Genomic DNA, 24,259 nt, shown 5'->3' with positions numbered 1-24,259 from the left:
GAGTCAACTCACCAGACACAGAATTGAGTACACATCGTTGAAGTACCTTAAGAAGGGCAGCAGGGTGGCGCAGTGGGTTAGCCCTGCTGCCTCTCGGCTCCAAGGTCCCAGGTTCGGTCCCGGCTCTGGGTCACTGTCCGTGTGCAGTTTGCACATTCTCCCCGTGTCTGCGTGGGTTTTGCCCCCACAGCCCAAAGATGTGCAGGCTAGGTGGATTGGCCACGCTAAATTGCCCCTTGATTGGAAAAAATTAATTGGGTACACTAAATTGTTTTTAAAATACCTTAAGAATTCCATCAGCGCTTTTAAGAATTTCCTTGAAGCATCGATCTATTAAATCCCAGCACTCATCCAGACTTGGTTCAAAAGTGATTTTAGGCTCTTCGATTTTCAGTTTGAGGATCATGATTTGTGGCCTAACATATTGCATCTCACTGTATTCGTCTCCAAAATCGTTCCCATCCTGTCAGCAGCAATAAATGCCATTAGCAAAGGAATGTGCAAGTGTTTGCAAAAATATCGGCAGCAGTTCCCGGGAAAATGCATTTTTGATCAAATTATCAAAAACTAATAAGTTCACAAAGAAGCTACTCATTGCCTCGTGATTTTTAGGGTGTTACCGCCCTGTTTACCAGGTGGGAGGTCAAAGCATCTTTCCCTGCAGCTTCACATCATAACTGGTTATTCTTGATTAAGAATCAAAACTACTTTTGTGTCTCCGAGGAAACGTTCCATCCACATAGTAATGTGACGTTTTCATCAAAGGATTAGATACACTGACTCATGTCCCTGCAGACGTCAGTGTTGACAACAATAGTCTGCGTGTAGGAGTAAAGATAGCTACCAAATACTACATGGGTGGCACGGTGGCACAGTGGTTAGCACTGCTGCCTCACAGCTCCAGGGTCCCAGGTTCGATTCCCAGCTGGGTGACTGTCTGCGTGGAGTTTGCACTCCCCCCCCCCCCCGTGTGTGCGTGGGTTTCCTCTGGGTGCTCCAGTTTCCTCCCACAGTCTAAAGATGTGCCGTTTAGGTGGATTGGCCATGCTAAACTGCCCCTTAGTGTCCAAAAGGTTAGGTGGGGGTTACTGGATTATGGGGATAGGGTGGAGGCGTGGGCTTAAGTAGAGTGTTCTTTCCAAGGGCGGGTGCAGACTCGATGGGCTGAATGGTCTCCTTCTGCACTGTAAATTCTATGATTGTTCATCTTTTAGCACAACCTTCTAGTATAAATGAAAATTCTTCTTCTAATAGTAGATTTAGATTCGCGGCAATACCCTAAAGGAAGGAGAGGATTAAATTTATTTTATACAGCGGGCAGCTGAAAATGTACTTGCTGTGCTCTCTAATAACACACAAACGGAACTGACAAGAAACTGCTTATTTGATGTGCAGAGTTTTACCAGACTATCAAAGCATTTATTAAAATGATATACTTTACAAACAATGTGACCTAAATGACGAACGTGACAATAATACTTCATCTGCTCGGCGGAACAAAACTATCCCTAATATTTGTGCCGTAAACTGCTCATTTTAAGGCCCATTGCTTCATGCATACCCCACATAATTCAATACAGTACCTTGTGTGCGGTAAAAAACAAGAGAAGGTCCTCCAAAGAGTGGATAATTTGCTCCCTGAGTTGCAAAGACATGATAGAGGCCGCACAGGCAAAGAACTCCCTCACTCGTTGAGTGGAATCGCAATCATTTAGTGGCACCAGGTGCATCCACTTCTCTTTGTGGGTAAGGAAGAGGGTAGCACAAGTTGGAATCCATCTGCAAGCACAAATTAACAAGTTCGCTTGAGCCTCGGGGCACAAATACTGATTTTATGAGAAGCCAAGCCCGAGGGACACGTCTGGCTCGGTTTCATCAGAGGCCCAAGTCACTAAAGTAACAGTGAGGCTGCAGGCCAGTAGCTCTTCCATGGCACGGAATTAGTCATTCAGTCTGACGGGAGGGCCAGGTGTTCTCCGATCAGAGCACGGGAAGAAGGGGAGAGATGGGGGCTTTGAATCGCACAGGCCGCAGACTGTCCTCTCCTCCTCCAGAAATAGGAGACGCTCCCCCCCCCCCCCCCCCCAGGGAACACCACCTAAAGGAACCTCCTGCACAGAACCCCCCACACACACAGCCCTTCTCCCCACCACACACAGACCACCCCTGCCTCCCAGAAATGGGATCCCTCTCTGGAAGCTAGGGAACAGTCCAAACAGGGCCTTGCATGGGCTCTGATGGGGTTGTAGCGTTGGTTGCCGCCTTGACCCACCGCAAGGTCCACCGCGCCAGACCCATGATTGCAAAGGTCACAAGTGAACCGCGCCCACGTGATTCCCAGCTGTGGAGACCGGAGCATCACGAGAGGGCAGAGGATAGGGGGCGCCAGACCCGCTAAATAGATGCAAATGGACCATTACCGACCCTTTTTCCATTTATTTACATGCTCCCACTGACGTGCGCCATGGAATTCGTTCACGCTGCCAACGGGAGAGGGGGGGGGGTCGGAGTATCGTGTTTGTGTCGGCACCCAACGCCAATCCTGATTTTGCCCTGACGCCCGATTCTCCATCCCATCGGGGAACGCATTCCGTGACGGAGAATCCAGCCCAAAATGTTTAACGGGACAGTTAGTGCAAAGGGATCAGGGGATATGGGGGGAAAGGCTGGATCAGGCTATTGAATTGGATGATCAGCCATGATCATAGTGAATGGCGGAGTGGGCTCAAAGGGCCGAATGGCCTCCTCCTGCTCCTTTTTCTATGTTTTTATGTTACGAGGTTCCAGTAAGGGCTTACTTTGCATTTGGGGAATAGTGTATTTTCAGGCTGAGTAGGAGAAACTTTAACTGGTCATTCACTCCAAGATGATGGTAGATGTGGAATGTTTTTAAAAAATTATTCCCCTCACTGCCCAAAACCTGAAGGATCATTAATAATGCTCCTTCGACAGCACCTTCCAAACCCACGATCTCAAACAATTAGAAGGACAAGGGCAGCAGACACATGGAAACATCACCAGCTGCAAATTCCCCCCCAAGGGGCTGGTTTAGCACAGTGGGCTAAACAGCTGGCTTGTAATGCAGAACAATGCCAGCAGCGCGGGTTCAATTCCCGTACCGGCCTCCCCGAACAGGCGCCAGAATGTGGCCACTAGGGGCTTTTCACAGTAACTTCATTGAAGCCTACTTGTGACAATAAGCGATTATTATTATTATTATTATTAAGTCGCTCACCACCCTGACTTGGAAATATATCACCGTCCCTTCACTGTCGCTGGGTCAAAACTCCCTGAACTCCCTCCCTAACAGCACAGTGGGTGTACCTACATCTCAGGGACTGCAGCGGTTCAAGAAGGCAGCTCACCACCACCTTCTGAAGGGCAACTAGGGATGGGCAATAAAAATGTCAGCCTAACCGGCGACGCCCACATCCCATGAACGAATAAGAAAAAAACGCTGAAACAATCAGAGTGCTTTTACATATTTTCACCTACGTAAAATCTACCATACTGACATGCTTTCCAGAATACTCCGAGCCTCTCCACACTGCTTCTTTACAAGATCTTCAAACTCCTGAGGGAGCATTGGAAGGTCTTCATGTTTTATTTCCTTTAGCCGAACAAATCGCAGATCATCAAACCTGAATGAAGAAAATGGTTGATTTATGAAACCAGGGCGCCCTTCCGGTTGAATTGCACCTTCCTGTTACCATTTCAGTTTAATTGTTTGATAGTTACGTCGAGCAATAAAAAACATAAAACAATATTCCCTGCACATTTATTTCCTTGACATTAATTGCAGGATGTCATGATGATGGTTAACGTTTAACGGTGAATCAGAATAACTAATTTGAACCAATATTTCACTTTTTTAGAAGCAAAATAAATGTTATTGTATATAGAACAAATTTTAAAAAGCAAGGACCTTTTTAAAAATAAATTTAGAGTACCCAATTAATTTTTTCCAATTAAGGGGCAATTTAGCGTGGCCAATCCACCGCTTTGCCTGCACATTTTTGGGGTTGTGGGGGTGAGACCCACACAGACACGGGGAGAATGTGCAAACTCCACACGGACAGTGACCCAGAGCCGGGATCGAACCTGGGACCTCGGCGCCATGACTTCAGTCGTAATGAAGTGCTTCGAGAGGTTGATCATGAAGCGCATCACCTCCATACTCCCAGAACGCCCTGATCCACTGCAATTCGCATACCGCTGCAACCGGTCCACATCAGACACCATTTCCCTGGCCCTACACTCATCCCTAGAGCATCTCGAAAACAAGGACTCCTACATTAGACTCCTATTTATTGGCTACAGCTCTGCCTTCAACACCATAATCCCAGCCAAGCTCATATCAAAGCTCCAAAACCTAGGACTTGGCTCCCCACTCTGCAACTGGATCCTCGATTTTCTGACCAACAGACCACAATCAGTAAGAATGAACAACAACACCTCCTCCACAATAGCCCTCAACACCGGCGCCCCGCAAGGCTGCGTACTTAGCCCCCTACTCTACTCCCTGTACACACACGACTGTGTGGTAAAACTTGGTTCCAACTTCATCTACAAGTTTGCTGACGATACGACCATAGTGGGCCGGATCTCGAATAACGATGAGTCCGAATACAGGAGGGAGATAGAGAACCTAGTGGAGTGGTGTAGCGACAACAATCTCTCCCTCAATGCCAGCAAAACTAAAGAGCTGGTAATTGACTTCAGGAAGCAAAGTACTGTATACACCCCTGTCAGCATCAATGGGGCCGAGGTGGAGATGGTTAGCAGTTTCAAATTCCTAGGGGTGCACATCTCCAAAAATCTGTCCTGGTCCACCCATGTCGACACTACCACCAAGAAAGCCCAACAGCGCCTATACTTCCTCAGGAAACTAAGGAAATTCGGCATGTCCACATTGACTCTTACCAACTTTTACAGATGCACCATAGAAAGCATCCTATCAGGCTGCATCACAGCCTGGTATGGCAACTGCTCGGCCCAGGACCGCAAGAAACTTCAGAGAGTCGTGAACACCGCCCAGTCCATCACACGAACCTGCCTCCCATCCATTGACTCCATCTACACCTCCCGCTGCCTGGGGAAAGCGGGCAGCATAATCAAAGATCCCTCCCACCCGGCTTACTCACTCTTCCAACTTCTTCCATCGGGCAGGAGATACAGAAGTCTGAGAACACGCACGAACAGACTCAAAAACAGCTTCTTCCCCACTGTCACCAGACTCCTCAATGACCCTCTTATGGACTAACTTCATTAACACTACACCCTGTATGCTTCATCCGATGCCGGTGCTTATGTAGTTACATTGTATATGTTGTGTTGCCCTATTATGTATTTTCTTTTATTCCCTTTTCTTCTCATGTACTTAATGATCTGTTTGAACTAGGTGGGGAGGGAGAGGAGATGGGGCGTTGGCCATGGGAGGCGGGGCCGAGGGAGAGGCGCGGGCTTGGTTCCCGCGCTATGATAATTATGGCGGGAATAGAGAAGCAGGAAGGAGGGGGCGCCGCACGGGGCGAGCCGTGATCACGGGGGGAAGCCGAGGTCAGCCAGAGTTTGCTGACTTCTGGGAGCAACATGGGGGGAGTAATTACGCTAGCGGGGGGTCTAGCGGGGGGGGGGGGGGAGGGGGGAATTACTGGGTTGCTGCTGATGGGGAAAGGGGGGAGTGGGTACGGGAAAGGATGGGCGGGGGGGGCACCGTCTGGGAGAAATACAGCCGCGTGGGAACTGGGCGAGAAGCTGGAAAAAGATGATGGCTAACCGGCAAGGGGGGGGGGTAGGAAGCCCCCCAACTCGGCTGATCACGTGGAACGTGAGAGGGCTGAACGGGCCGATAAAGAGGGCACGAGTACTCGCACACCTTAAGAAACTTAAAGCAGATGTGGTCATGTTACAGGAAACGCACCTGATAGATCAGGTTAGGTTGCGCAAAGGATGGGTAGGGCAGGTGTTCCATTCGGGGCTGGATGCGAAAAACAGGGGGGTGGCTATATTAGTGGGGAAGCGGGTAATGTTCGAGGCAAAGACTATAGTGGCGGATAACGGGGGCAGATACGTGATGGTGAGTGGCAAACTACAGGGAGAGATGGTGGTGTTGGTAAACGTGTATGCCCCGAATTGGGACGATGCCAATTTTATGAGGCGAATGCTAGGACGCATCCCAGACCTAGAGACCGGAAAGCTGATAATGGGGGGAGACTTTAACACGGTGTTGGAACCAAGGCTGGATAGGTCGAAGTCCAGGACTGGTAGGAGGCCGGCAGCAGCCAAGGTGCTTAAGGATTTTATGGAGCAGATGGGAGGGGTGGACCCGTGGAGATTCAGTAGACCTAGGAGTAAGGAGTTCTCGTTTTTCTCCTATGTCCATAAAGTCTATTCACGCATAGACTTTTTTGTGTTGGGTAGGGCATTGATCCCGAGGGTGAGGGGAACGGAATATACGGCTATAGCCATTTCGGATCATGCCCCACACTGGGTAGACTTGGAGATAGGGGAGGAAACAAGAGGGCGTCCACCCTGGAGAATGGACATGGGACTAATGGCGGATGAGGGGGTGTGCTTAAGGGTGAGGGGATGCATTGAAAAGTACTTGGAACTCAATGACAATGGGGAGGTTCAGGTGGGAGTGGTCTGGGAGGCGTTGAAGGCGGTGGTTAGGGGGGAGCTGATATCAATAAGGACACATAAAGGGAAGCAGGAGAGTAAGGAACGGGAGCGGTTGTTGCAAGAACTTTTGAGGGTGGATAGACAGTATGCGGAAGCACCGGAGGAGGGACTGTACAGGGAAAGGCAAAGGCTGCATGTGGAATTTGACTTGCTGACCACAGGCACTGCAGAGGCACAGTGGAGGAAGGCGCAGGGTGTACAGTATGAATATGGAGAGAAGGCGAGCAGATTGCTGGCACACCAATTGAGGAAAAGGGGAGCAGCGAGGGAAATAGGGGGGGTGAGAGACGAAGATGGAGAGACGGAGCGGGGAGCGGAGAGAGTGAATGAAGTGTTTAAGACATTTTATAAAAAATTGTATGAAGCTCAACCCCCGGATGGGAGGGAGAGAATGATAGAGTTTTTGGATCAGCTGGAAATTCCCAAGGTGGAAGAGCAGGAAAGGATGGGATTGGGAGCACAGATCACGGTAGAAGAAGTGGTGAAAGGAATTAGGAACATGCAGACGGGAAAGGCCCCGGGACCGGACGGATTCCCAGTTGAATTTTACAGAAAATATTTGGACTTGCTCGCCCCGCTACTGACGAGGACCTTCAACGAGGCAAAGGAAAGGGGACAACTGCCCCCGACTATGTCAGAAGCAACGATATCGCTTCTTTTAAAGAAGGAAAAGGATCCGCTACAATGCGGGTCCTACAGACCAATCTCCCTCCTCAATGTAGATGCCAAGGTCTTGGCCAAGGTAATGGCAATGAGAATAGAGGAATGTGTCCCGGGGGTGGTTCATGAGGACCAAACTGGGTTTGTGACGGGGAGACAGCTGAACACGAACATACGGAGGTTGTTAGGGGTAATGATGATGGCCCCACCAGAGGGTGAAACGGAGATGGATGCCGAGAAAGCATTTGATAGAGTGGAGTGGGATTATCTGTGGGAGGTGTTGAGGAGATTTGGGTTTGGAGAGGGGTATGTTAGATGGGTGCAGCTGTTGTATAGGGCCCCAGTGGCGAGTGTGGTCACGAATGGACGGGGATCGGCATATTTTCGGCTCCATAGAGGGACAAGGCAGGGATGTCCTCTGTCCCCATTACTGTTTGCACTGGCGATTGAGCCCCTGGCGATAGCGCTGAGAGGTTCCAAGGGATGGAGGGGAATACTTAGGGGGGGAGAAGAACACCGGGTATCTTTATATGCGGATGATCTGCTACTATATGTGGCGGATCCAGCGGAGGGGATGCCAGAAATAATGCGGATACTTGGGGAGTTTGGGGATTTTTCAGGGTATAAATTGAACATGGGGAAGAGTGAGCTGTTTGTGGTGCATCCAGGGGAGCAGAGTAGAGAAATAGAAGACCTACCGTTGAGGAAGGTAACAAGAGACTTTCGTTACCTGGGGATCCAGATAGCTAAGAATTGGGGCACATTGCACAGGCTAAATTTGACGCGGTTGGTGGAACAGATGGAGGAAGATTTCAAGAGATGGGATATGGTAGCATTGTCAATGGCAGGGAGGGTGCAGGCGGTTAAGATGGCGGTCCTCCCGAGATTCCTTTTTGTGTTTCAGTGTCTCCCGGTGGTGATCACGAAGGCTTTTTTCAAAAGGATAGAAAAGAGTATCATGGGTTTTGTTTGGGCCGGGAAGACTCCGAGAGTGAGGAAGGGATTCTTACAGCGTAGTAGGGATAGGGGGGGGCTGGCACTACCGAGCCTAAGTGAGTATTATTGGGCCGCTAATATTTCAATGGTGAGTAAGTGGATGGGAGAGGAGGAAGGAGCGGCGTGGAAGAGATTAGAGAGGGCGTCCTGTAGGGGGACCAGCCTGCAGGCTATGGTGACAGCCCCATTGCCGTTCTCACCAAGGAACTATACCACGAGTCCGGTGGTGGTAGCTACACTGAAGATTTGGGGACAGTGGAGACGACATAGGGGAAAGACCGGAGCACTGGGGGGGTCCCCGATAAGAAACAACCATAGGTTTGCCCCGGGGGGAATGGATGGGGGATATGGAATGTGGCAAAGAGCAGGTATAACGCAATTGAAAGATCTATTTGTGGATGGGAAGTTTGCGAGTCTGGGAGCGCTGACCGAGAAATATGGGTTGCCTCAAGGGAATGCATTCAGGTACATGCAATTGAGGGCTTTTGCGAGGCAACAGGTGAGGGAATTCCCGCAGCTCCCGACACAAGAGGTGCAGGACAGAGTCATCTCAAAGAAATGGGTGGGGGACGGTAAGGTGTCGGATATATATAGGGAAATGAGAGACGAAGGGGAGACTATGATGGACGAACTAAAAGGGAAATGGGAAGAAGAGCTAGGGGAGGAGATTGAGGAGGGGATGTGGGCAGATGCCCTAAACAGGGTAAACTCGTCGTCCTCGTGTGCCAGGCTAAGCCTGATTCAGTTTAAGGTATTACACAGGGCACATATGACTGGAACACGGCTCAGTAAATTTTTGGGGGTGGAGGATAGGTGTGCGAGGTGCTCGAGAAGCCCAGCGAATCATACCCATATGTTTTGGTCATGCCCGGCACTACAGGGGTTTTGGATGGGGGTGACAAAGGTGCTTTCGAAAGTAGTAGGAGTCCGGGTCGAACCAAGCTGGGGGTTGGCTATATTTGGGGTTGCACAAGAGCCGGGAGTGCAGGAGGCGAAAGAGGCCGATGTTTTGGCCTTTGCGTCCCTAGTAGCCCGGCGCAGAATATTGCTAATGTGGAAAGAAGCCAAGCCCCCGGGGGTGGAGACCTGGATAAATGATATGGCGGGGTTCATAAAGTTAGAGCGGATTAAGTTCGTCCTAAGGGGGTCGGCTCAAGGGTTTACTAGGCGGTGGCAACCGTTTGTCGAATATCTTGCGGAAAGATAGATAGGGGAGAACAAAGAAGGCAGCAGCAGCGGCCCAGGACTTGGGTGGGGGGGGGGGGGGGGGTGGGGGGGGGAGGGACGGGGGGGGATGGGGGGGGGGTGTGTGGCCTGAGACAAGGCAGTTGCCAATTAGGGCTAGTTTTTGTTTTTTGTTATTTAATATTTATTTATTTGTTGTTGTTTTTGTTTAAATTTAAAAAGGTCATTATTATCTGTATTGTTACAATGTTGTGTAAAGGATGCACAATGTACTGTGTTGGTTGACCAAAAATTTTCAATAAAATATTATTTAAAAAAAAAAAAATGATCTGTTTGAACTGCTCGCAGAAAAATACTTTTCACTGTACCTCGGTACACGTGACAATAAACAAATCTAATCCAATGAGGAAGCAGGGCTAACCCACAGCTGCCCAAGGACTATTACCTTAATAATATGGTTTATAACTGTGTAGGTTATGCATTCAGGTTTGCTTCTTTCTCCCCCCAAGAAGACACATCAATCTTAAAGTTGTTTATTTTTGTAGGGAGAATCCATAAGTCTCCCATAGTCCTCTGGAGAATATTCCTCAGCTCTAGTTATTCTCAGAGGTAAAACTTTCATTCACCGTCGCTTGACTTTGGACTCCTCAGTCCCTTGTTCTGGTTAATTTACAATACTTCCAAGCTAACCTGCTTACTGCTTTCTTTGGCACAAGACTCTGTAGAGGACCACTGTGGATGCTTCCATTTGTTTCAAATGAGGCAATTTTCCAGCCTCTGGTCCCTCAGAAAATTCAAACTGAAATTAAAGTTTCACCTGCATTTCACAGGGTTAATGGTGAAGTTATTTTTTCACTCTGCTTATAGCGCAGGCCTAAAAGGCCTCCAGTTCGGCTAGAGGTAGCCAAACTATAATTCACTTTGGCTACCTCTGAGTGAGCTGCAAACCACACAAGGTCCAAACTGCAAATAAAAATTCTCAGCAAAAACACCCAGGTAAACTGAAACCGGAGAACTGCCCTAGACTCCGCCCATCTCTAATATGGTGTAGCCTGCTCTGGGCTGTCCTCAAACCAACCTTTAGGTTAGTTATCCCCCATTTACAATTTATTCTTTGATCTGATTATGTAAATGGTTTTTACAACCTTTCAGGGTTCACTGAATGTTTTTAAACTAATTGAGCTCTAAGTCCCAGGACAAAATATCTCTCTGGACTGTCATTACTGCAGGGAGTGCAGGCATCATGGGCAGAATTCTCCCATTTTGGGACAAAGTCCTATGGTAAGAATGTGGAGTTTTCCCTGCCGCAGAGGCCGTTGGGAAAGCACGATTAATCTTCCTGTCCCGACCTCATTAATTACGTAACCGGGTGTTTTATGTCATATTCTGTGGCGGGGCAGGACTGGTGATGTGTAGTTCACCATTCTATTTGGGCGCCAAAGTGAAAATGCACCCAACACCCCTGACCCAGTGAAGAAAGGAGGTGGACTTCTTGAAAATGAAAATGTATCCCTAGGAAAATTCTGAGGCCTGAAGATGAATCCCCTTCAGGATATTCCGAGTCCGGAAGGTCCACCTTCAAATGTTCCCCCGACCCACTGCTGTGGTGTTTCGTGGTCTAGGGTTACAGGTGGCCTCCATCCTGGGGCAGCACGGTAGCATTGTGGATAGCACAATTGCTTCACAGCTCCAGGGTCCCAGGTTCGATTCCGGCTTGGGTCACTGTCTGTGCGGAGTCTGCACGTCCTCCCCGTGTCTGCGTGGGTTTCCTCCGGGTGCTCCGGTTTCCTCCCACAGTCCAAAGATGTGCAGGTTAGGTGGACTGGCCATGATACATTGCCCTTAGTGTCCAAAATTGCCCTTAGTGTTGGGTGGGGTTACTGGGTTATGGGGATAAGTGGAGGTGTTGACCTTGGGTAGGGTGCTCTTTCCAAGAGCCGGTGCAGACTCGATGGGCCGAATGGCCTCCTTCTGCACTGTAAATTCTATGATAATCTATGAACTCCAGAGGCAGCCCTGGGCATTGCTCAGGTGAGTCCCATATCGGTTTCAGGTGCGTTTTACACCGGCGTGCTTTCTTGCTAGGGCGGAGGAGGAACAGGAGTGTGTGGAAGATTCCAGTCGGGCTTTCATCTGCAGCCCAATAGTGGGATGCAAATTAGTTTCATGCTGCCCTGCAGCGGGTTTTCCAAACTGCCATGGTGAGCACCAGGAGAACATCTGCTGGGAACTTCACGCTCGCATAGAAATGGTTTCTGGGTCTCCAGCCGTATTCTTCCTCCATGCCCGCCATCGAACGCCCCAATGGGACTTGGAAGAGTTCAACCCATGTCTCCAGTTCCTTAACTAGCTGAGTCCACTTGCTGTTTTATGACCTCATCTTTCCAGCTGTTAACCTTTTAAGGCAACACAGCCTCAAACTTTGCAGTGTAATCGGCTCCAAGCTTGTTTTAATTGCATTTATCCCATTTTCTACAGTTAAAGTTTAATTCCGATGACTCATTCCCCATTCATTCCAAATTCATTCCCCATGGCAATCAGAATTATTCCTTTGAATTGCATCCAGCAAGCCCATCCTGGCAGGCTCCATCGCGGAGATAGATATGTCCCACTCCTCCGCCATTTTCATGGAGGCGGGCCAGGTTTCTAAAGCACCACGGTTCACAGCCCCTTAGTGGTTTTGTGCACCCCCGTCTCTGTGTGGGCGGCACGGTAGCACAGTGGTTAGCACTGTTGCTTCACAGCGCCATGGAACCCGGGTTCGATTCCCGGCTTGGGTCACTGTCTGTGCGGAGTCTGCACGTTCTCCCCGTGTCTACGTGGATTTCCTCCGGGCGCTCCGGTTTCCTCCCACAAGTCTTGAAAGACGTGCTTGTCAGGTGAATTGGACATTGCGAATTCTCCCTCTGTGTACCCGAACAGGCGCCGGAGTGTGGCGACTAGGGGCTTTTCACAGTAACTTCATTGCAGCGATAATGTAAGCCTATTTGTGACACTAATAAAAATTATTATTATTATTGGTGGACCTTGTAAAAGGAAAGTTCAAAAGGTCCTCCTTATGCCTCCTATGCCAAGTTCTGCTCTTCCGCCCACTCTCTTTGTTTCTCATGCCCCATGCCAATCGCTGTCCTTCCATCAATCACCAACGCCCCTCATGCCCCCATGCCCAGCTATGGCACATTCCTTCCCATTTACCCATTATACACTTTCTTGAACCAATGAACTATGTAGTGTATAGTGGTGGGTGTACAAAAAAACCTTTGAAAAAAGTACTTCATTCATAACTTTCTCCTATCTTGGAGAAAGAATTCACTACAAGCTAACAATAGTGGCAATCATCCAGACCATTTCAAGTATCAATAACAAAAACCACAACCCTTGAAACCACTTAACTTGCATAAATAAACATTATGAAATTGACAGCAGAGTCAGAGAGAATGAATTGTCAATCAAACAATGTTTTCTCTGGGGAGCAACTATTTCAACAAATTGCCTGGGCTCTGAGCTCAGCCTCATTATGTATGCTTGGCTTGTGTGAGAACCCAAACAAACAGAGGACAAGGACATCTACTCTGCTGTTCTGTTCTGAGGGGCTAGAAGGGTGGTTGGAAGGGAAGAATTTGGCATAGTAGGAATGAGGGACCACAGAGGTTGGGTGGGGACATGAGGTGGCACGGAGAGTGTTTGGAGGCTGAGGGGGTGTGAGGGCTGGAGGGCCCTGGACATCGCAGTGAGCCTTTTCAACAGTGCGCCTCCAAACTCAACAGCCCCTGTGGCTGCCTCTTCACTTTGTCCTGGGTCAGCTGGACTGACCCCAGCCCTCCCTGGCGATGAAGATCCCGGGGGGATTCTCCCAGCCCCGTGCCGGGCCGGAGAAGCGCCGCAACCGCGCCACGACGCCCCGATGCCGGCGCGCGATTCTCCGAGGTGCGGAGAATCGGCGCCATTTGCGTTGGCGCGGCGTCGGCCGCGGGCCGCTGGAATCAGTGGGGCCGCCGATTCTCCGGCCCGGATGGGCCGAGCGGCCGCCCCGATACGACAGAGTCCTGCCTACTGAGCCGGAAATGTTCCCGATTCCCTCTCCTTTGATTGAAAATCCAGGTCAATAATTCCTTTCATTAATACCCATTACTCATTCATTTCTATAATATTGCTCAAAAGGTCATTTTCAATTTACAGAGAAAAGGTACAGATTAATAGGCCATATTCATATTGACTGTCAGATCAAACATAATCGCAGAATTGTTACATGCAGAAAAAGGCCATTCTCCTGCCTTTACCCGGTCCTCTGTTCAAATAGAACAGATTAGGCAACTGTATTGATAATTCTGCTTATTGTTTTGGACATTCTGAATTCTCCCTCGGTGTACCCGAACAGGTGCCGGAATGTGGTGACTAGGGGACTTTCACAGTAACTTCATTGCAGTGTTAATGTCAGCCTACCCGTGACAATAGTAAAGATTATTATTATTATTAATTTATGCATTATTTGTGAAGTAATCTGGATAAAAGGCGAGCAAAAAGAGGAATAGGACGTTATAATTTATTGTGAGGGGGACTGATTATCAAAGCAGGGAGGTTATGCTTCAATTGTAAAGCACCGGCGAGATCACATCTGGAATACTATGTACAATATTGGTCTCCTTATTTCAGGAAAGATGTAAATGCATTAGAAGCAGTTCAGAGACTGTTTACTGGACTAATACCGGGAAGGGGCGATTTGATCGAAACTTTAAGATGCTGAGGGGTATTGACAGGGTGGATGTGGAGAGGGTGTTTCCTCTTGTGGGAGAATCTCGAACTAGGGGGACAATGTTTTAAAATAAGAGGTCACTCATTCAAGACAGAGATGAGAAGAAATGTTTTCTCTCAGAGGGTCGTGCGCCTTTGAAGCTTTTCCTCAAAATACGGTGGAAGGAGAGGCTTATTTTTAAGGCCGAGCTGGATAGATTCTTGATTAACAGGGAGGTGAAAGATTATCGGGGGTGGGCAAGAATGTGGGATTGAGGTTACAATCAGATTGGCCATGATCTGATTGAATGGAGTAGCAGGCTCGAGGGGCCAAGTGGCCTACTTCAGTTCTTAATTCGTAAGTAAGTATGTAAGAATTGTACAATCAGACGGTTTGTTCTCACTGGAACGACGGAGGTTGAGGGGCGACCTGATAGAGGTGTACAAAATTATGAGGGGCATAGACAGAGTGGATAGTCAGAGGCTTTTTCCCCAGGGTAGAGGGGTCAATTACTAGGGGGCATAGGTTTAAGGTGCGAGGGGCAAGGTTTAGAGGAGATGTAAGTTTTTTACACAGAGGGTAGTGGGTGCCTGGAACTCGCTGCCGGAGGAGGTGGTGGAAGCAGGGACGATAGTGACATTTAAGGGGCATCTTGACAAATACATGAATAGGATGGGAATAGAGGGATACGGACCCAGGAAGTGCAGAAGATTTTAGTTCAGACAGGCAGCATGGTCGGCACAGGCTTGGAGGGTCTAAGGGCCTGTTCCTGTGCTGTACTTTTCTTTGTTCTTTGTTCTTTGCAAAGTCAGCCTGCAGTTGATTATCTTACTTTGTGTACCAGAAGTCCTGTAGTAAAGTCATCATTGGATTGATAATGAAGAGGTGAGATTCGTTCCAAGCCTTAGCTTTACCGTACGCATTGTGCCAAGGGACAGGAGCACGGATAACTCTTTGAGGAAAAGGCCGAGGTACAGAGGAGACAAAGAGACGCATTCGTTCAGAAGGATCCTTTAAGATGTAGTTCACTGAAAAAATTGCAACAAGCATTGAATTAATTCCAGGTAGAAATCCACCGTGATAGGAAATATACATAGAATCATAGAATCCTTACAGTGCCCAAGAGGCCAATCGGCCCATCGAGTCTGCACTGGCCCTCTGACCTCACCAAGACCCAATCCCCGCCTTATCTCCATAACCCCACCTAAGGGGCAATTTAGCATGGCCAATCCACCTCACCTCCACATCTTTCGATTATGGGAGCAAACCAGAGCACCCGGAGGAAACCCACACAGAGATGAGGAGAACGTGCAGACTCCGCACAGTCACCCGAGGTCGGAATCGAACCCGGCTCTCTGGAGCTGAGAGGCAGCAGTGCTAACCCACTGTGCCACCGTGCGGCCCACGTGATGGGCTCGGAGGGGGGGAGAGGGCGGTAGTGTGTTAATGTACACCAGAATCCAACCTTAGTGGAGAATAATAGGTGGCATTTTGACCTGCGCATTCTGAGGCTGCAGGAAAATCGGAGGCAGGGGGACAGTGAGGGAGGGAGGGAGGGTCGAACTCCGTCCTGTAATAAAGGTGCAGCACCACCATCTCCACGCTCATGTCAAATGTGTGGAAATTATCTCAGGTTATTAGCACATCCAGCTGGTGACAGAAACATAGAGGATTGTATTGATTTCTAACAGGAAGATTTTGTGGATTTGGGAATTAGAGTTACTGTACCAATGGCTTTCCTAAGGCTGCAGTCATAGTCAATGTGAACCTCCTCCAGCAAATCATCACGTAGCTCTTGCAAATCCGGAACATTTCGAAGATCCTTTGGCAGAAGTTGTTCTATTCGGTCTATTTGTTCAGTTTTTTGTGGTTCAATCATATCGGGTTGGATGCCATGGTCAATGTAGTATATATATCTCTGTGAAAATATAAAGGAAAAGTAAAAGTCTTCTGGCATCAAGCACTCAAACAGGCCCTGAATCCGGCATGTATCCACCATGTATCTGCCATGTGTCTGTCATGTGTCCGCCAGGTGTCCATGTATCTGTTGTGTGTTCATGTATTCGCCATGTGTCGCCATGTTTTAACGAATCTGGCATGTGGTAAATAAATAAAATGTAATAGAAATAGAAATTGTTTGCAAATTTTATCCCGTTAGACTTCCATTATGTTTTGTTTCTCTCTTACATTAGAGTACAGTTAATTGTTTTTAGAAACATAGGATTACAAAGGATGTACGGCAGAGAAACTGCCACTCGGCCCTATCATTCGTGCTGGCGTTAATGCTCCACTCGAATCTCGTCCCAACTTTTCTCATCTAAATCAATCACCTATTTCTTTCTCCTTTAAATGGTTGACTCGCTTCCCCTTAAATGGTCGATGCTCTTCTCATCAACCTCTCGCTGTGGGAGAGAGTTCCACATTCTTACCATTCTTTTGAGTACCTTGTGTTTTTAACATTCATTTACAGGATGTGGGCCAGCATTGATTGCCCATCCCTAGTTGCCCTTCAGAAGGTGCTGATGAGCTGCCTTCTTGAACCGCTGCAGTTCCTGAGGTGTAGGTACACCCACAGTGCTGTTAGGGAGGGCCTTTAGATATGTGCTTCCCTGTAAGAGGAAACATTTGTTGTATCAAAATCTTCAATGGTCATCACTCAGCCTTCTTCAGCCCCCCCCACCCCAGCCCCTCCTTTCATGCGATATAAACCCATGCATTTCTGGTATCATCCTCTCCACTGCCCCTATTTCCTCTTCATGATACAGCAACCGGAACTGCACAAGGTACTCCAAGTGTGGTCGAACCCAGGTTTGATACAGGTTTCGCACAACTTCCCTACTTTTCAAGCCTGTTCCTCTGGAAATAAAGCCTGGTATTTAGTTTGCCTTTTATTTCTGGCCTTGTGATCCTGGATCATGCCAGCTCTTGGCGCACCACTGACCGGCTTACGTAGCTCAGCCTGGGGGTCCAACTACTGGCACGGCCAGCACCATTTAAAGCAATCCCGCAATACTGAAAGTCAGTTAAATAGGGAGTAAACCTTCGTTGGCACAGTTGAGGCAACTGGTCCAAGAAGGGTCTGGAAAGAGGAGTAAAATTGGCACATTAGAGCAGAGGGCAACGCTCTGGAGTTCACCAATGACAAACTGGACACGTTGGGGCAGGAGGGAAAGGGGCAGGGAGCAAAAAAAAAAATTCTGTTCGTAACATCTTCAAATAATTTCAACAAGTTTGTCAAGTTCATCGAACATCTTAAACATTCTCTCCCTCCACCAATGACAGAGAGTGGCAGCCGTGTGTACCATCTACAAGATGCACTGCAGCAACTCACCAAGGCTCCTTCAACGGCTCTGTGGCATTATAGAAATGTACAGCATGTGAAGAGTTAACGTCATGTTACAATTAGCCACTAGATGGAGCTAGGGATGGTGCTATAAAAGGCACTCTTAGGCTTCTGGGAGAGTGGAGTGGAGAGAGAGTAGAGGAGAGGAGACTGGACTAAAGTGCATAGTAGAGCTAGAGAAGATAGAATATAGTCACAGTTAGAGTATAGAGATAGTGTCAGTGAGTGTTGTTTAATGTAATCTATTTGTTTACTATAGGAATAAGTGTCAAACGTTAATCTAAGTGGTGTAAATACTTTTAGCTATGTTGATGAACATCGCTTCAAGTGTCTTTGTGAACACTATGCTTTCTATCCTGAAGTCAACTCACAAATATCACCAGAAGCACCTTCCAAACCCACGATCTCTGCCAACGTGAAGGACAAGGGAACACCACCACCTGGAGGTTCCCCTCCAAGCCACACACCACCCTGACTTGGAAATATATCGCCGTTCCTTCACTGTCGCTGGATCAAAATCCTGGAGCTCCCTCCCCAACAGCACTAGGGATGTGACTAACCACACTGCAGAGGTTCAGGGAGGCACACCACCACCTTAGCAAGGGCAGGCCTAGTCAGCAACACCCACATCCCACGAACGAACAAGTAACAACAAAAATTAATAGACGAGTTACCACCTTGTCAAAAACCAGCAACGGCAATTTGAAATTCAAGACATGGGTGACGAATAAACACCATCACTTGATTTCACGCTCACAGTCACCAACACCGTTACCGGCACTGCCGAACTATAGCCTCATTTTTTAAAAATGGCCCCATTAATGTTTTCCGTCCATTGAAAACAAGGATTCAATATTTTAAATGAATTGAACAAACTGATCGGACCTTGAGATAAATAATGAGTAACTTTCTACGGGCCATGTTTCCCACCTGTGCAATTAATTGTCTCAGTATGAATTACATGGTGATGCTTTCCAATTTCATTCTATTGCAGAGCAGTAAGTGAACGCAAATCCCTCTTAAAAAGTGTGTATAAAAAGAAAAACCTCATAATCTCGATCAGAAGGCATTCCTTCCAGCTGAGTAATCTCTTCCTCTTGTTCAACAATTAAATTTATTTGTTCCACTGGTGTCATAGGTCGGCTTCCTGGGAATACCCCACCTGTCGGAGGTATCGGACCCGACGCTCCAGGCCGGCTTGGCGAATCTCTGAAATGAAAAACAATGTTATAGTACTTGACATTATCATCGCTGAACTCCCCACTATGTTCAGGGGGGGGTTAGCACTGACCAGAAACTGAACTGAACCAACCATATTAATATTGTGGCTACATTAGCAGGACGGAGGCTAGGAATCCTCCAGTGAATGACTCTTGCTGGAGACCGCGTCGGTACTTGTGAAGAGACTGATTCCAGATACCTTGCAAAGGAGCACTGCCCTTTTTGGAAGCCGTTGGCGTGTTATCCTCCCCAAGCCTGAAGCAGGTAGAGTTTCCATCCTCCTTAACCTTCCAGCCAGTCTGCCTCATCAAAAGGCTCCAGGTAACAGTTAAACCAGTCCAGCCACACTGTGGTACTGCAACTGCTGTCTAAAACTGCACAGTTGCTTCACAGCTCCAGGGTCCCAGGTGCGATTCCCGGCTTGGGTCACTGTGCGGAGTCTGCACGTTCTCCCCGTGTCTGCGTGGGTTTCCTCCGGGTGCTCCGGTTTCCTCCCACAGTCCAAAGATGTGCAGGTTAGGTGAATTGGCCATGATAAATTGCCCTTAGTGTCCAAAAAAAAGGTTAGGTGGGGTTACTGGGTTATGGAGGTGTAGATTTATTAAGTAGGGTGCTCTTTCTAAGGGCTGTTGCTGACTCGATGAGCCGAATGGCCTCCTGCACTGTAAATTCTATGAGTTGAATGAACCAGCCAACAACATGCTCATCACGGGCCACAAACTCCCAATGACCAACACAATTGCTTTGTGGCAATCGCTGTCATTATTTTCAGCCGGGGAAGTATCAGTTTCATGTATCATTTCCCAAATACAATTCTTTCACTGCGGGCAATTCTTTGTTTAATAATATTTAGAATCGCACTGATAACACTGATTAACTGTTCCCGTGCATTTCGCGGGTTCAAGCGCCTGTGGTCGCCACCCCAGACCCGCTTTTTGTCTCGACTCTCAAATTGGCTAAAACTACGGCCACACACAAGACCACCAATCTCTGTACTGGAACCTGCGTCCAATAATTTACTGATCTCGGGATTCGGCCATTATGGAACCCTCCATCCTTTGCTTTATCTCAGAGTTGTCTGTATTTGTTAGGGGAATAGCTGGAAATAACTGTCTTGCCAAAGATATTTTTAGGACAGCTGCCATTTGGTCTACTTGGTGAGTCTTTGCCGTGGAATTGAAACTCTGTCAAAACCCAAAAATCTACCGACATGAGAATCCCATGCACAGCCGAGAAATTTAAATGTCAATACAGACTCCGGGATTTCAAGATCAAACATTTTCTGTCTCTTATACACTTATCAAAGTCCATAATATCTGGGTGTTCTGATGTACAAACGATCCAACACGGCTGGAGATGGTGTAACTCAATTTTATTAACTACTCAACTGTAACAGCAAACTGCTAACTTGGGGACGTGCATTACCAGCTAATCTGTGGACCCTGTCCTATCACTATCTGGGTGAGACGCTCAGCACATGGTGAATGTCTGAGTGGCAGGCTCTGAGCTCGGTGCTCTGAGCTGGCTGCTGCTGGAATGAGCGGGAACTGTAGTGTCCCCTGTTTTTATAGTGCGTGTGCTATCACTGGTGATTGGCTGCGATATTGTGTGTGTGTTGATTGGTCCTACTGCATGTCCATCAGTGTGTGTGTGATTGCACCATGATATGCTGATCTAAATATCATGACATCCCCCCTTTTCGCAAAGAATATGTGCCTACATGATAATAAATAAAGAAGTGTCGTGAGTGCATCTAATCATGTGTGTGCAATATTTACAACAATATGTACATGTGGCTATACTATATACACAGGAAGGTGCCAGGTGCAAAAACTAACTATGTTACACCAAGAACGAAACCAATGTTATTAACAAACAATACGTCCTCCCGGAGGACTGGAGAATAGCCAATGTTGTTCCTCTGTTTAAGAAGGGTAGCAAGGATAATCCAGGGAACTACAGGCCGGTGAGCCTTACTTCAGTGGTAGGGAAATTACTGGAGAGAATTCTTCGAGACAGGATCTACTCCCATTTGGAAGCAAATGGACGTATTAGTGAGAGGCAGCATGGTTTTGTGAAGGGGAGGTCGTGTCTCACTAACTTGATAGAGTTTTTCGAGGAGGTCACTAAGATGATTGATGCAGGTAGGGCAGTGGATGTTGTCTATATGGACTTCAGTAAGGCCTTTGACAAGGTCCCTCATGGTAGACTAGTACAAAAGGTGAAGTCACACGGGATCAGGGGTGAGCTGGCAAGGTGGATACAGAACTGGCTAGGTCATAGAAGGCAGAGAGTAGCAATGGAAGGATGCTTTTCTAATTGGAGGGCTGTGACCAGTGGTGTTCCACAGGGATCAGTGCTGGGACCTTTGCTCTTTGTAGTATATATAAATGATTTGGAGGAAAATGTAACTGGTCTGATTAGTAAGTTTGCAGACGACACAAAGGTTGGTGGAATTGCGGATAGCGATGAGGACTGTCAGAGGATACAGCAGGATTCAGATTGTTTGGAGACTTGGGTGGAGAGATGGCAGATGGAGTTTAATCCGGACAAATGTGAGGTAATGCATTTTGGAAGGTCAATGCAGGTAGGGAATATACAGTGAATGGTAGAACCCTCAAGAGTATTGAAAGTCAAAGAGATCTAGGAGTACAGGTCCACAGGTCATTGAAAGGGGCAACACAGGTGGAGAAGGTAGTCAAGAAGGCATACGGCATGCTTGCCTTCATTGGCCGGGGCATTGAGTATAAGAATTGGCAAGTCATGTTGCAGCTGTATAGAACCTTAGTTAGGCCACACTTGGAGTATAGTGTTCAATTCTGGTCGCCACACTACCAGGATGTGGAGGCTTTAGAGAGGGTGCAGAAGAGATTTACCAGAATGTTGCCTGGTATGGAGGGCATTAGCTATGAGGAGCGGTTGAATAAACTCGGTTTGTTCTCACTGGAACGAAGGAGGTTGAGGGGAGGATAGAGGTCTACAAAATTATGAGGGGCATAGACAGAGTGGATAGTCAGAGGCTTTTCCCCAGGGTAGAGGGGTCAATTACTAGGGGGCATAGGTTTAAGGTGAGAGGGGCAAGGTTTAGAGTAGATGTACGAGGCAAGTTTTTTACGCAGAGGGTAATGGGTGCCTGGAACTCGCTACCGGAGGAGGTGGTGGAAGCAGGGACAATAGTGACATTTAAGGGGCATCTTGACAAATGCATGAATAGGATGGGAATAGAGGGATACGGACCCAGGAAGTGTAGAAGATTGTAGTTTAGTCGGGCAGCATGGTCGGCACGGGCTTGGAGGGTCGAAGGGCCTGTTCCTGTGCTGTACATTTCTTTGTTCTTTGTAATAACAAAATCTTAAACAGTATGCCAAAAAGTCTGAAACAGTCAGAACAAGTCAGTGAGTCCAATATGAAAAGGTTCATAAATTTAGTCTCTCAGGTGGGCGACGGATTCGGGTTGACCGCCTCAAGGGTGGGTCAGGATCCACCGGCTGAGGAACAGGCCGGGCCACGGTCGAGTGAGGAGGATGCAGGGTGTCCGGAAGGTCAACAAAGTCCATTGCAGGGACAACAGGAGGACGTGGCACCAGTGCAGGACCACGTAGCAAGCGCGGAACCAGACGAAGGGCGCGCCGATTGCGGCGGCGAATAGAGCCATCAGGCAGACGAACCAGGAACGAGCGGGGAGCTATCTGTCGGAGAACCTCAGCGGTTGTCGACCAGCCGCCCTCCGGAAGGTGTATGCGGACATTATCTCCAGGCGCCAGGGCAGGAAGATCAGTCGCTCGAGCATCATGTGTCGCCTTTCGTTGCTCACGCTGTTGCTGCATCTGCCGAAGTACCGGAGCATGGTCGAGGTCTGGGACGTGAATGGATGGCACAGTGGTCCTGAGGGTGCTACCCATAAGCAGCTGGGCCAGCGATTGGCCCGTGGACGGTGGGGCCGAGCGATAGGCCAGCAAGGCGAGGCAGAAGTCAGATCCTGCATCAGCAGCCTTGCAGAGGAGCCATTTAACGATATGGACGCCCTTTTCTGCTTTGCCATTCGACTGAGGATGCAGAGGACTGGACGTCACGTGTGTGAAGTTGTATGAGCTGGCGAAGGAAGACCATTCCTGACTCGCAAAGCAGGGGCCATTGTCTGACAGCACAGTGAGTGGAATGCCGTGGCGAGCAAAGGTCTCTGCGCAGGCCCCGATGACAGCCGATGACATGGTGTCGTGCAGGCGTATGACCTCTGGATAGCTGGAAAAGTAGTCGATGATGATGATGTAGTCCCTGCCGAGCGCATGGAACAGGTCCACGCCCACCTTCGACCAGGGGGACGTGACCAACTCATGGGGCTGAAAGGTCTCACGGGTTTGTGCCGACTGAAACCACTGACAGGTGGGGCAATTGAGCACAGTGTTAGCAATGTCCTCACTTATTCCCGGCTAGTACACAGCCTCTCGGGCCCCCCGCCGGCACTTCTCAACGCCGAGATGGCCTTCGTGCAATTGTTCTAAGACAAGCCGGTGCATGCTGTGTGGGATCACGATGCGGTCCAGCTTCAGGAGGACACCATCAACGACTGCCAAGTTATCCTGAACGTTGTAAAACTGTGGGCATTGTCCCTTGAGCCACCCGTCCGTCATGTGGCGCATCACACGTTGCAGAAGGGGGTCGGCCGCAGTCTCACATCAAATGTGGGCCAGGCGTGCATCAGTGGCCGGCAGATTGGCAGAAGTGAAGGCTACATGTGCGTCGACTTGGCAAACGAACCCCTCAGGGTCGGACAGCGTGTTGACTGCCCTGGACAGAGCGTCTGCTATGATGAGGTCCTTACCCGGGGTGTAGACAAGTTGAAAGTCATACCTCCGGAGTTTGAGCAGAATGCGCTGGAGGCGAGGGGTCATATCGTTGAGGTCCTTTTGAATGATGCCAATCAGCGGGCGATGGTCAGTCTCCACAGTGAACTGGGAAGGCCATACACATAGTCGTGGAACTTGTCAACGCCAGTCAACAGGCCTAGGCACTCCTTTTCAATCTGCGCATAGCGCTGCTCTGTGGGGGTCATGGCCCGTGATGCATAGGCGACTGGGGCCCATGATGAGGCGACATCCCGTTGCAGGAGGACCGCCCCAATGCCGGACTGGCTAGCGTCAGTCGAGATTTTCATCTCCCTTGCAGGATCGAAAAACGCCAGTACCGGGGCGGTGGTAAGCTTGACCTTGAGCTCCTCCCATTCACGCTGGTGGGTGGGAAGCCACTGGAATTCCGTTGCCTTCCTGACAAGGTGCCGGAGAGCTGTGGTGTGGGAAGTGAGGTTAGGGATGAACTTCCCCAGTGTCCGACATGGCTCCGAAAACTATCTGGTCCCGTATCATGGAGTCAGAGATGGTCCCATAGCCGTAGGACTGCGCGAGGATGCGGAGGTGTGTTAAATAAGACTGGAAAGATTT

General features: G+C 48.7%; 1 protein-coding gene across 2 annotated transcripts in view; it reads right to left on the bottom strand.

The window, feature by feature from the left end:
- dnah3 (dynein axonemal heavy chain 3) overlaps positions 1 to 24,259 on the bottom strand; it is a 194,462-nt gene that overhangs the window by 140,593 nt on the left and 29,610 nt on the right. For both annotated transcript variants that reach the window (XM_072481778.1, XM_072481779.1), the window contains exons 4-9: positions 18,647 to 18,809; positions 15,986 to 16,175; positions 15,090 to 15,285; positions 3,516 to 3,641; positions 1,584 to 1,779; positions 284 to 463 (exon numbers count right to left, since the gene is read on the bottom strand). In XM_072481778.1, coding sequence (XP_072337879.1) covers positions 284 to 463; positions 1,584 to 1,779; positions 3,516 to 3,641; positions 15,090 to 15,285; positions 15,986 to 16,175; positions 18,647 to 18,809 — 1,051 coding nt within the window. The remainder of the gene's footprint in view (positions 1 to 283; positions 464 to 1,583; positions 1,780 to 3,515; positions 3,642 to 15,089; positions 15,286 to 15,985; positions 16,176 to 18,646; positions 18,810 to 24,259) is intronic.

This window comes from Scyliorhinus torazame, chromosome 17, assembly GCF_047496885.1.
Source record: "Scyliorhinus torazame isolate Kashiwa2021f chromosome 17, sScyTor2.1, whole genome shotgun sequence".
Lineage (NCBI taxonomy): Eukaryota > Metazoa > Chordata > Chondrichthyes > Carcharhiniformes > Scyliorhinidae > Scyliorhinus > Scyliorhinus torazame.
Note: the sequence above shows the minus strand (reverse complement) of the source record. Positions and strands in the feature narration are given on the sequence as shown.